The following is a 13841-nucleotide window of genomic DNA, read 5'->3' on the forward strand; positions in this document are numbered from 1 at the left end:
AAACAAGAGGATTAAGCATTGTTTATAGCCCTGATTTCTGTACCACTGGAGAGGGCAGGCTGGAAACTTCCTTTCTGGATGATCTTATAATAAAATTGAAAAAGCTGAAATTCACCCCAGTGCAGAGGGTCAGCACGTAGCCCAAACACCACTTAAATGGGATAGGACTTGTCTGGGCCTACTTCACCCAAAATGAATATAGAACTCTTCAATAATAAGCCTCCATAACTTTTAAATATGAAAACAAAAATCTATATATTGGGGAAATAAGCTGTAGGAGAAATGGGAACTAGTGGTTTGAAAGCAGAGCTGAAACCAGGATCTCTCGAGTGCTAATTCTGTCTCTAACACTGACTTTTTCAAGTGGCACTGGGTGAATCACTTAACCTCCTTGTGTCAGCTTCCCCATTTGTAAAATGAAGAGACTCCTTCTTCTCTACTTCATAGGCAAATGGCAAGGAGGAATGAAACCACTTTTGTAGAGAGCTTTGGAATTGTAAAGCACTGTGTAAGTGCTAAATAATGTTATTCTCCCCCATAACAGAATTTTAAGAGACCAGAACAAATCATTTGTTTGTCTTATGTAGCCAAGGCAAAAGTACTGATTTCATTGATAGAATAATTAACACTGTTGGGAAGAGGAAAAGAAGTGCTAGTAAAAGATCAGTGTATTTCCAACGGTTTGAACAAAGGGTTGTGCACTATATTTAGAGATTAATATTCTGTAACTGCACAGTATCTTTTTCATGTAGTCAGGCGATACTGGTAGAGAAAATAAAAAAATAGTTCTTACTATTTCCCCCCATTTTATTGCTATAAAATATAAAATATTTCCCCCCATTTTATTGCTATAAGACACAAGACACAAGACACATAAGACGCCTGCCTACTCTCAGAATTTACATCTCCATATGTTTTACTTTCCACAAGTTTTGTTTTATCTGCTTGTGGGTGTTTATTTTAGTTTGGAACATTACAAGTGTGATCTGTTAAAATGTTGACAATCCTTTAATGATTAACGGAATGCTTCAGTGTTTTGACAAGGTAAATACAAAAATAAGATTTGTTTTCTGACAGAAGTCATACCACACATGGTGTTCTAACAGAAGAAGGCATATAATAATAATAATCCTATAACATCGGACTGTATGTACCACACTTAGTGTTTATCTATCGCTTTACATATTCAATCCACAGATTCAATAGTACGGATAGCTTTTCCATGAAGAATGGTAGGTGCCATTTGTGCACAGGAAGTGCACAGCGTGATTAATTAAAATCCTTCAGCCCATTAGTATTTCCTTGAGGTTTCACATGGCTTCAACACAAAACTGTGAAATTTGGTGTGTTTGACTTGAGTTTCCCTTTGAATCATTTAAAACTGGCATATACAAAGCACTGGAGAACATACCACAGAGAATATTTCTGAAATGGCAGGGAGATGGACTAAATAACCTGATGGGTCATTTCCATTCCTTACTTGTTCCAGATGAGGTCTTGTCTAAAGGATGGGGAAAGCAAATTCAGAAAACAGAAGTCTCTTGAATCTCTGCCCAGACTGTATTTACAGTCAAGCTTAAACTGAACTTTGCGTATATGTCAGTATGTATTTCAAAATGTGAAAGTGTTTCCCCCATTTCTGAAAAGTATTTATGTCCTGAAGTTGAACGGCCAGAGCTCTGTGAGAAAACTTGTTCTTCTGAGATTTCCAGACCAATTCTGCAGAATCACAAGGTTCTGGACTCAAATTCTGAACTTTTGGAGCTTCACGCTTCACTAGACTGAGTGGGGCACCAGAAAAAAAGAAGAAAAGATTGAAGAATGTGAAACAAAAGTCGTAATTGCAGTCACAATGACACAGCATCTCAGTTTTCAATGGCTGTAGTAGGAGGTGTTACATGCGGGGTTGTCATGGGAACATGTCTGAGGAATAATCCCCTTGTTCTGTCAAGTCTGAGTCTTACCCAAATTGATTTGAGTTTTCTTCATAGGCAAAAGGGGCAAAATGAGTGATACTTGGACTTCTGCTTGGTTGGAAAGGTAAGACAAGCTGAATTTTGGACACATCATGCCCTGGACACCTAAAAAGTTTGATGATCCTACATTATGTTGTGTGTTCTAGTTTTTTTCCTCATCAAATGTAATCCTTAATTTATTATTGGTTGTTCTATCTATTCTCTAACAAATGCATGTTTTACAAAGCCAAGACAACAACTTGAACTTTAAAACATTAAAGTTGTGTCCAAAATGCTCAAACTTGGGTGCCTAAAGTTAGGCACCTAAGTAAATAGGCTGTTTTGCAGTAGTACAGAACCGCTGCAGCTCCCATTGAATCCACGGGAGCTGTAGGTAGTCATCACCTCTGAAAATCAGGCCACTTGCTGAATGTTAATGTACCCAAGTTTGAAAAGTTTGGCCTGTAACTTTTGGAATTTCCTCATTCCCAATTGCTTGGATTTTCAGCCTTAAAGATGCACTGAAAATGGCTTTTTGTTGGCGTGAGCTAGTTTTTCTTTCACGAGCACGTTCCTTGAAGGCAAAGAAAGGGAAATACAGAACATACCGCTGTTCCATGTATGAAAATTCTGGTGGGTTTCAGCCCTAATATTTTGTTACTTAATTAATGGTCAGTCAATGCAACCAGTAATTGGCATAATACGCCAAAAATTATCGATCAGCTCCCAGAAGCATTTAGAAATTCAGAGAAGTCAACAAGCCTATTGCAGCAGATGTAACACACTGAAAAGGAAAATCTCACCTCTGACAGTATTTTCTTTAATAATGATGCCATTACATTGGGGGGAGGGAGGACTGACAAATTCAATTAGTCCTCCACTGTTTGACTAAAGATTTGTAAGAGCTACTCCAACAGTGTTTGCCAAGCAGTATCTATGTTCATGCCCACTCTATACCACCTTGCCACATCCTCTCCTTTTACAACTCCCCCATGAATGCAGAGTGCTCTAATCAGCACTTTGGAGCACCCTGGATTTGAATTAGTAAAACAAGACACTGCCAGCTAACTAGAGGCCAGTAGGAATAAGTGCTCTAGTAATTTTTGCTTGCTCCTGCTTGGGGGAACGTTGAGCCTGGGCAGTTTCCAAAAAAACCCAATCAAGATGCACACAAGGCTTGACTCTTTCTTACAGGGAAAAAGGTGTCAGACATCTGCAGTTAACATGGCTTAATTTCTGCAAGTACAGAGCTCAGGTTGTTGCTCATTATTAATTATTATTTTGTATTACATATATGAAAGTAGTGTCTGAATCTACTAGTCACTTTCCAAACACAGCTATGATCCAGTCATTTCACCACACAGCATACACTTTCAAAGGCAAGTTTTTTCCCTCATCTGATGCTAGTTAAGGAAACTTTTATTCCATCTACTACCAAATTATTACATTGAACCAGTTCAGACCCATAACCTGGCATCATCTTGGACACCTTTCTTCCTTGCCTCTCATTGACCCTTTTGTCTTCTCTGCTCTGCCTATGATATCACCTTTCACCTATTTCTCCTGCAAACGTCTTCTCCCCTTTCTTCTACGCTGCCTCTAATCCCAGAATGTCTTTTCTTAAATGATTCACAAGGCCCCCATCCTTGTTCAAGTGCCTCCTTAAGACTCACCTGTGCCATGGGGCCTCCTTGAAATTAGCCATCGAAAACATCCATTTAGTTAAAAAATAAAATAAACAGAACTAATCCATACCTTATAATGCAATTTGTGTTTTCCGAAAAGAAACAAAACACTTCATTGGAACTGGCTGCAGATTTGAACACTGCACCAGGAGCTCACCACTGGCTGGAAGTGTGCATTACCCTCAGATCCCTTTCCCATTACTACACTTTTGTACTACATTTGTATATATTTTATTGCTAAATTAAGTATGTGACTATACAATACCTAGCTACCCACTTATTCAGGCACAGCCATATGTCTAGGTGCCCAGTTGCATATTCTGTACATGTATAAACAGGGTGAAATTCATCCCTGTGCTGATGCCAGCATAAGATGTATGCATTATTTAAGTCCCAATAAGCTTGATTTTGGGTGCCTAAGTGGGATTTGCACTGGTCCTTAACACGGGGAGAATTTTACTCACAGTGAAGTTCTCAAAATATTGGTGAGACTAATTCCTTTTACAATGGTAGATCTGTGAGATCAGTAATTTAATTTCAAATTTGTGCCCAGGGCTAGTCAATACACACACATTGGGTCAGATCTTCAGGTGGTGTTAATCAATGCAACTTCATTGACTGCACTACCATTTTTACTTGTTGGCTCTTGAGCTAGTCACAATACTCACATAAGTCAATGGTACAATAAAATATCTGAATGTACAGTACTGTACTGTGGCAGAGCAGAGTCCATTAGCAATAAAAGTTGTGACTAGAGATGGATGAGTACTCTGTAGGCATGTGTGTAACTGCAGGTACCTTGGTAGTAAACCAGTATCTTTACATACCATTATTTGAAATGCTAGAATTCCTGGTTCTTGGCAATGGTACTTCCAGGACTCAAAATACAACACTAAGTTTCCTCTTGGAAGTATTACACCTTGCTCAGGCATTGGAGTACGTCCAGACTACCCGCCCTATAGGCGGGTAGCGATCGATTTATCGGGGATTGATATATCGTGTCTCATCTAGACGCGATATATCGATCCCCGAACGTGCTCCCCGTCGACTCCGGAACTCCATCGGAGCGAGCGGCGGTAGCAGAGTTGACGGGGGAGCCGCGGACGTCGATCCCGCGGCGTGAGGACGGGAGGTAAGTCGGAATAAGATACTTCGACTTCAGCTACGGCATTCCCGTAGCTGAAGTTGCGTATCTTACATTGACACCCCCCAGTGTAGACCAGGCCTTAGTTAAGAATGACACCTGAAGGTATTGTAGCACCTGTATAGGAGGATAAAATCTCAAGTGCCCATCTGTCTCCTAATGGAATCTTCAAAATGTAACTCACAATATCTTTACTGGAAACCAGCCTGTGTTTTGTTACTGATCAGGCAGAGACCAATGTCAATTGTATTGTAACCACACAAATCCATAGGGTAATTATTAAGCATGATGATAAAGGTCACAATGAACAACATCATTATTAGGTCCAATAATAATATATAAGTTATAGCTTTAGTGTGTATGAAAAGCTTACTGTTAGCAAGTGCCGGTCCTTTATCTCTTTCCTCTTCTGACTGTAGATTGCAGGGAAGGAGGGAAATGGGGGAACCACCACAGAGATGGGCCCTGGGACTTTCTGCTCTCTGTTATCACCCCGGTTTCGTTGTTCTGTTTTGAAAATGGAGAAACTAGAAGTCAGTTTTTCTGATTGATGCAGTAAACAAAAATCTCTTTATTGAGATTTAAACAGATATAAATAATTAAGTTTAATCTTCTAGCAAAGATTCAGGCTGGTCTTCTTCCTCATTATTATTATTTCTGCAGTAGCACCCAAACCATGAATGGTGCTTTCCAAAAACAGATGAAGATATAGTATTTTCCCCAAGGAGCTTGAATTCTAATGGTACAGCAAGTGAGAGCTACAACAGTGGAGGAAACAAAAGAGTTGGTAGACAAAGAGTCAGAAAGTAGGGACACAGGGTTGCTATACATGTAATTGTTACTAAATGTGTACAAAGTTCCCCACATACCCCATTAAAATCCCCTTCCAAGGCAAAGTACCCAAATCTTTTTGACTGATGAGGTTTTACAAAACTAAAACCCAGACTTGGCTCGTTTAATCTTTAAACAAAATAGATCATATACTCTTTGGAACATTAGCAACTCAAATACCAACTAAAAGATCTGTCCTGGGTCTGGTTCTATTCAATATCTTCATAAAAGGTTTAGATAATGGCATAGAGAGCACATTTATAAAGTTTGCAGAAGATATCAAGCTGGGAGGGGTTGCAAGCACTTTGGAGGACATGATCAGAATTCAAAATGATCTTGACAAACTGGAGAAATGGTTTGAAGTAAACAGGATGAAATTCAATAAGGACAAATGCAACATTCCTTCCACTTAGGAAGGAATAATTGCTTGCACAAATACATAATGGGAAATGACTGCCTAAGAAGAAATACTGCAGAAAAGGATGTGGGGGCTAAACTAAATATGAGCCAACAAAGTAATACCGTTTCACAAAAAGCAAACATCATTCTGGGATGTATTAACAGGGGTGTTGTAAGCAAGACATGAGAAGTAATTTTTCCACTCTATTCAGCACTGATAAGGCCTTACCTGGAGTATTGTGTCCAGTTCTGGGCACCACAGTTTGGGAAAGATGTGGACAAATTTAGAGAAAGTCCAGTGGAGAACACAAAAAATGATTAAAGATCTACGAAGACAGATTGAAAAAACTGGGTTTTAGTCTGAAGAAGAGAAGACTGAGTGGGGACATGATAACAGTCTTCAAGTATGTAGAAGGTTGTTATAAAGAAGAAGGTGATAAATAGTTCTCCTTAACCACTAAGCACAGGACAAGAAGTACTGGGCTTAAATTGCAGCAAGGGAGATTTAGGTTAGACATTAGGAAAAACTTCCACACTATAAGGGTAGTGAAGCACTAGAACTAATTACCTAGGGAGGTTGTGGAATCTCCCTCCTGGAAGTTTTTAAGAACAGGTTAGATAATCACCTGTCAGGGATAGTCTAGATTTAAGTTCTGCCTCAGTGCAGGGGACTTGACTAGATGACCTACCGAGGTCTCTTCCAGTCCTACATTTCTATGATTTTTATACTTCTGGGTCACTCCCACACATCCAGACCCCATAATGCAGATCACAGCAGGAGACTGCTCCCCTAGAAACATAGTTAAAATCCAGATAATGGTTGTTGAAAATGATCTCCCCACTGGCAAAGAGAGAAATTGCCCATAAACATGAAGATTTATTTCCATCTCTTACACAAAGTTAAGACAAAACAGAGCAAAACTGAGAGCCGGAGGCTCAAAGTTCAAGAATTTTAAATAACTGGAAAAAACACATGATTTATTGTCATTGCCCAAAAATCTGAAAATTTCCTATCTGTAATTTGTTTTTGTCTTAAATACAACCAAAATCAAAAGAGAAAAAGATCAGTAGGCAATCCATGGAAGATAAAGTGCAGTTATCGTCCCCTCTGAAAACTGAATGCAATCCTGAAAGGCTTCCATAAGCTAAGTAGTATGTGTACTGTAAGGATAAGGTGGATTCATCATTGACCCTGCCATGGCACAAATGTCCAAGATGGAGGAGTATCCACTGAGGCCATAGGCCATTGGAAGGTTTACTCTCCTAAAAGACACTACATCAGAGGCTAATGAGCCTGAGGTCTCCCAGAATGGGACTTAAATTATATCCCAAATGGTAGTGAGGCCAATGCAGAGATGCTTTGGACCAAGGCCTGACTTCCAATGGGAGCTTCTTTTCCTAGAAACATTAAGAGGTATAATAGAGTATCAACAGGTTCAGTGAGGAGAAATAAGAAGGAACATTCCAAGCTAGGATTTCGTTTCACAGCTGCATTAGGTTCTGACTGACACCAGGGAGGCAGATGCTGAGGCAGAGACTTGTCCCAGAACTGAGGTGTCTGTCTTCAAGGCTCCGGCTATACTAGTCTCTCTCAGTTCCAAGAAAATTTCAAGCTCTACAGAGTCTTTCATTGCCTAGAAAACTCTAGTATTGAAGTCTCTCCAGCATCAATCCATGCCCAAACTCAAGCTTCTTCAAAATCTTCTGGGAATCCGTGTGAGACAGGGGAATGGTTGCGTCTTTTACCTCCTTCTGTTCTTGATGCCAAGGTAGCAATAGTTCCATTCCTGTTAGCATGCAGAACCAATGGAAACGCAAGCTAGATTCTTTTTCACCAAATGCATTCTCAACAACACTGTCAGCTAAGTACCAACAGAACAGGCTTTGTCACTGGCATTCGATGACTGAGGCAAGGAGAACGTAACTTGTTTTTCTGATCTAACATTGAGTTTGAAGAAGTGGCAGTTAAAAATATCTTTTTACTTGTAAATAATGCAAATTTGATATAGGAGGTATAAAGTAGGAAATGCTGCTTTTAGGTGTGTTTTTCAGAGTATAATTGCATTTTACAATAAAAGAAATACATAGAAAATAAAATATAACAATGTATGACAAACTGCTAATGCTGCAGAGTTAATATTAAATAGTGAAGATAGTACATTGCCAAAGCACAATTTGTTATTTAACACCAGTACCCATTTCTCTCCACTGCCTTTATGCTTTGGTTGTCAGAATTTCTCCTGTCCACAAGATGGCGGAAGCAGATTACCCTGATACTAGGACACTAGCTCTGCTGATTGTCCAAGGAAACACCAAAATTCCATTCTAATTTTAGTGCTACTATGATTGTAATTCCTTTTTATGGCTCTTTGCAGTACTATTAAAACATACTGCACCCACAGTTAGCTGCAGAGTTAAAACCTGCAGAGAGGTCAAAATGTGTTAATTAATTGTAACATTTTATCCAGTTAATTCACAAATTTGATCAATTATTATCATTAACAACAACAAATGACTAAGATAATTATTTATAATGATGCAAATCTACTTCACCTAAGAAAGGCTGCTACTGAACACTTTAAAGGTGACTTTCACAAAAAAAGGTAACTGTTTCTTCTGCTTGTTTTTTATATTAGATATTATATAAGAACATCCATACTGGGTCAGACCAATGGTCCATCTAGCCCAGTGTCCTGTCCTCTTACAGTGGCTGGTGCCAGATGCTTCAGAGGGAAGGAACAAAACACTGCAATTTATTGAGTGTTCCATCCTGTCATCCAGTCCCAGCTTCTGGCAGTCAGAGGTTTAGGGACACTCAGAGCATGGGGTTATGTCCTGGACGATCTTGGCTAACAGACATTGATAAACCTATCCTCCATGAACTTATCTCATTCTTTTTGAACCCACTCATATTTTGGCCTTCACAACATCCTCTGGGAATGAGTTCCACAGGTTGACTGTGCGTTGTAAGAAGATGTACTTCTTTGTTTGTTTTAAACCTGCTGCCTATTAATTTCACTGGGTGACCTCTGGTTCTTGTGTTACGTGAAGGGGTAAACATTTCCCTATTCACTTTCTCCGCACCATTCATGATTTTATGGACCTATGTCACATTCCCCCTTAGTTGTCTCTTTTCTAAGCAGTCTTTTTAATCTCCCCTTGCCTGGAAGCTGTTCCATACCCCAAATCATTTGTTGCCATTCTCTGTACCTTTTTCAATTCTAATTTTTTTTTTGATGGGAGTAATCAGAACTGCACTCAGTATTCAAGGTGTGGGCGTACCTTGGATTTATATAGTGGCATTATAATATTTTCTGTCTTATTATCTACCCTTTTTCTAATAGTTCCGAACATTCTGTTAGCTATCTTGACTGCTGCTGCAAACTGAGCAGATGTTTTCAGAGAACTATCCATGATGGTTCCAAGATCTCTTTCTTGAGTGGTAACAGCTAAATTAGAACCCATCACTTTATATGTATAGTTGGGATTATGTTTTCCAATGTGAACTACTTTGCATTTATGAACACTGAATTTCGTCTCCCATTTTGTTGCCCAGTCACCCAGTTTTGTGAGATCTATGTCTAATTCTTCACAGTCAGCTTTGGACTTAACTATTTGAGTAACTTAGTATTATCTGCAAACTTTGCCACCTCACTGTTTACCCCCTTTTCCAGATCATTTATGAATATGTTGAACAGCACTGGTCTCAGTACAGATCTTTGGGAGACCCTGCTATACCTTTTTCATTGTGGAAATTGACCATTTATTCCTACCCTTTGTTTCCGTCTTTTAACCAGTTACTGAACCACGAAAGGACCTTCTCTCTTATCCCATGACAGCTTACTTTGCTTAAGAGCCCTTGGTGTGGGACCTTGTCAAAGGCTTTCTGAAAGTCCAAGTAACTATCTGAATTGGATCACTCTTGTCCACATGTTTATTGACACCCTCAAAGAATTCTAATAGATTCATGCAGCATGATTTCCCTTTACAAAAGCTGTGGTGATTCTTTGCCAACATATCATATTAATTTATGTATCTGATAATTTTATTATTTACTATAGTTTCAACCAATTTGCTTGGTACTTAAGTTAGGTTTACTGGCCTTGAATTGCCAGGCTTGCCTCTGAAGCCTTTTATAAAATCAGCCTCACATTAGCTATCTGCCATTCATCTGGTACAAAGGCTGACTTAAGTGATACATTACATACTACAGTAGGTAGTTCTGCAATTTCACATTTGTGTTCCCTAGAATACCATCTAGTCCTGGTGATTTATTACTGTTTAATTTATCAATTTGTTCCAAAAACTCCTCTACTGATACCTCAGTTTGGGACAGTTCCTCATATTTGTCAGCTAAAAAGAATGGCTCAGATTTGGGAATCTCCCTCATATCCTCTGCAGTGAAGACTGATGCAAATCAGACATTTTGCTTCTCTGTAATGGCCTTCAAGTATTACTGACCCTGGAAGACTTTGTCATAACCAGAAAAATGACATAAAAAAAACCAAGACACTTAATGCTGAACAATTGGGAAGAAAAGAAAATTTTAGTCGGGCTGTTTATAAAAACCTCAGAGTTTTTTTTTCTTTGTCTATGTTGTGACCATTTAACACTTGGGAGAAAAGATGTCTTTGTTAAAATTCAACACTTCCACCCATTCAGTTTACGAGTGAGAGATCACAGTAGACAGCTCTACCATGCCCAATAAATCCTCCGGAAAAAAACATGGAAGACAGATGTGACAATCCTAATATTTGTAAGGTTAAAAAAAAAGCAGAAAGAAAACTTTTAAAAAATAAAATACATAATAATAAAGAAGCAAAACAAGGGGCAAACCCTGCTTAGCATGGCTTCCTGTTTTTTTTCATATTTATTCACTAAAGGTTTCATCCAAAGCTTAGTGATTGAGAGTCTTTCCATTGACTTCAGTGGGTTCTGGATCAGACCCATAGTGTGGGTAAAGTGAGAGAGGACTGTGGAAGTGGTTACCTCTACGCAAGGCTCGCAGGTTCTGTTTGGCGTGGTGGTGCAGCTCCTCCACACAGGGCGGTCTGGTTGAGGGGTGGAAAATATTTCTTTGCTGATGCCAAGGTGCTCGGTAGTACACACTCAGTTTACTCTCTGCATCCAGGTTAGACACAGCTATAGAATCAAAAACAAGAGAACAGGACATTTACCCACTGTTACATGCAGTTTATCTGAAATAGTAAGCTAGGCACCATACTTGGAAGGTAAGTTACTGCTAGAAAGGGGTGCTGAAGGAGTCACACCATGTCTCCTCCTATCTGGTGATAGGGACCACTATTCTTCTACATACTACCCCCCAGCACCAGCAAGGGTCCTGGGCCACATGCTGACACCCGCCCCCCCCCAGCACCCGCATCCCTGCAGGCCATCCTCTGAGCAGCCACGCTGCCCCCCCAGAGCACCCATGGCACGCCCCTCCTCCCCAAGATTTAGTCAGGGGTATATAATACAAGTCATGGACAGATCACAGGCTGTGAATTTTTGTTGACTTTTACTAAAAATACCCGAGACTAAAACATAGCTTTAATCATTATCATCTCCACTTTCAAATGGCAAAACCGAGGCACAATGAGGTCAAGTAATGTGCTGAAGGTCACCTACTGAATCAATGGCAGAGTGGAGAACAGAACCCACCAGTTAGCTCTCAATCGCCCACTCTAATTACTAGACTATGCTGTCTCACTATAACATTCTGTATCCTCACTATCTTACAACACTGGTTGTTAGCTCACTTCATGAAGACTGAAACTACCGGATGAGCCCGCTAAGCAAATTCAAATACTACCTTTCAGAAAAGGTACTTTTTAATGGGCATTGACTCTTGAGGGACTAAAAACTTCAATTGCTCTGCCCATAAATCTCAAAGGACTTCCTCTGAAAGTTGCATGAACCAGCTACAAATTAAGGAAAGACAGAATTTCATGTGGGCCCAGGAGAGGCAAGTTTACCTTTAGTGTATTCAGTCACTAGTTTTACAAGGGACAAAATAAATAAGACAGACAACAGGAATTCTGCAATTCTGCGGTGGCCAAACAGAGCAGATTTGTATCACTACATTCAACAGCTTGTATAAAAAAGTAAAATATATATTTTTTTACATCCCTGTCTCTTTTCTGTTTTTTTATAAGCTCCAACACTAATTGCCTGCATAAGATCCAGACTTTCTGATTATTTCTCTTTAGCAGTTACTCAATGATCTCAGGTTTCTCCCATAAAATGAAGGAGTCATAGTAACGACTCTGGTCACAGGGTAAAAGTCACAGTACTCTCAACACTATGCAGTGTGTGCGCGTGTACAGGGGGGTCAGGGAGGTTCTCACTACACAAATATGGAGCCATGAAGTCCTCCTAGCAGTGGGTCTGAGAGTCAGGTCAGAACCAGACAGTACTCGTAATCATAAACACATCAAAGCCCTTTCCTCCTCTCCCCTGGTCTTTTTCAAAAAGAACAGTGATACACAGCACTCTCAGGCAAATGGTTCAGTTCAGTGACCCCGTTGCGGTCAGTCTCACAGGGGACCAGGTCATCACTCCATAGTTCTTGAGACGGAAGCCATTCCCCAAAACAGCATGTGTAGGAAAGAAATCCAGTCATTCATTCAGTTGTTCAGTGATAGCATTCACGGGGGGACTGATCAGCTAGCAGTGTCCAAAGTTCTTTAAGCTCCTCCTGCTCAAACTTAGGGACACCTCAAAATGTCTGTCTCACATGGTGGCAGAAAGAGAGACCTGGCCTCCCCAAAGGACTGGCCTCAGTTTGGCTCTTGACCATCTGCATTTGTGCTTAGTGGTTCTCCCACTCACACTGTTGACAAGGTTGAAGTTCAATACCAAGTGATACTCCTCCCCAGTAGTAACAAGGAATACATGTGGGAAACTGATATCTGCAGACAGTGAAAGCTATTGGCTTCTTATCCATTCTGCTTACCCCCAGCTTACTCTGCAGGTAATAGCCAAAAAGACATATCCTGCAGAATGTGATTGAGTAAGAACTGCAGGTTGGCTAACAGTAACGCATTTTCCAGGACATTCTTGGATTCCACTGGATGTCCCAGATATTTGCAATTTTGGCTGTGGTTTTCTCCTTCCATTTCTTAAGGATACTGCTTATGGGCACCCAGCATCTTCTCCACTGACGGCTTTACGTGCATCCTTGCCATTGCTCTGCTTCCTAGCTCCTACCATCTGGAGGAGAGACAAGATGAGCTGGGAAGAGGAGGAGATAGCTAGCACCACAGGCTGCCTCAGTCCCAGTCCAGTCCCCAAAAGCAGCAGCTAAAGTCCTCCCTAAAGGAGTGAGGGAATTAACATGACATTTACAAATCTCCACATCCTTGACTCTGCTTGTATGTTCTGTCCTTTCTCCCCACCCTTTGTCTAATCTATTTAGATTGTAAGTTCTTTGGGGCAGAGACTGTCCCTTACTATAAGTTTGTACAGTGCTTGGCACAATGAAGTTCTGTACTTCACTGGTTCCTAGCCACTTCTGTAATACAAAACAATAAATAATAGAGACTAGGCATACCACAGTACGAAGAGAAAGACACCAAGAAACAGGAGTGGAAGAAGGGGACAACATGGAATAGGAGAGTGGAAGGGTTGGAAAAAGCATGTTGTATATTTTAGTTTTCCCATGTACTGCACTTTTTCATGTTTTAAGAATCTGATATTTGCAAGGGCAGTTGCCATTTTGTGAGGGAGAGCTGAAGCAGCATATTACAAAGAAGACACGCTGTGCGCTCTCATGAAGACATGAGAGAGCGCAGTTTCCCTTACTCTAAAAATAATAATCATTCAGAT

At 40.1% G+C, this 13841-nt stretch overlaps 1 protein-coding gene across 1 annotated transcript in view; it reads right to left on the reverse strand.

Annotated features, from left to right (window-relative positions):
* Window positions 1–13841, reverse strand: part of NHS (NHS actin remodeling regulator) — a 340119-nt gene that overhangs the window by 24965 nt on the left and 301313 nt on the right. The window contains exons 2-3 of the mRNA XM_045021174.1: window positions 11004–11156; window positions 5158–5291 (exon numbers count right to left, since the gene is read on the reverse strand). Coding sequence (XP_044877109.1) covers window positions 5158–5291; window positions 11004–11156 — 287 coding nt within the window. The remainder of the gene's footprint in view (window positions 1–5157; window positions 5292–11003; window positions 11157–13841) is intronic.

The sequence above is a fragment of the Mauremys mutica genome, chromosome 1 (genome assembly GCF_020497125.1).
Source record: "Mauremys mutica isolate MM-2020 ecotype Southern chromosome 1, ASM2049712v1, whole genome shotgun sequence".
NCBI classification, from domain to species: domain Eukaryota; kingdom Metazoa; phylum Chordata; order Testudines; family Geoemydidae; genus Mauremys; species Mauremys mutica.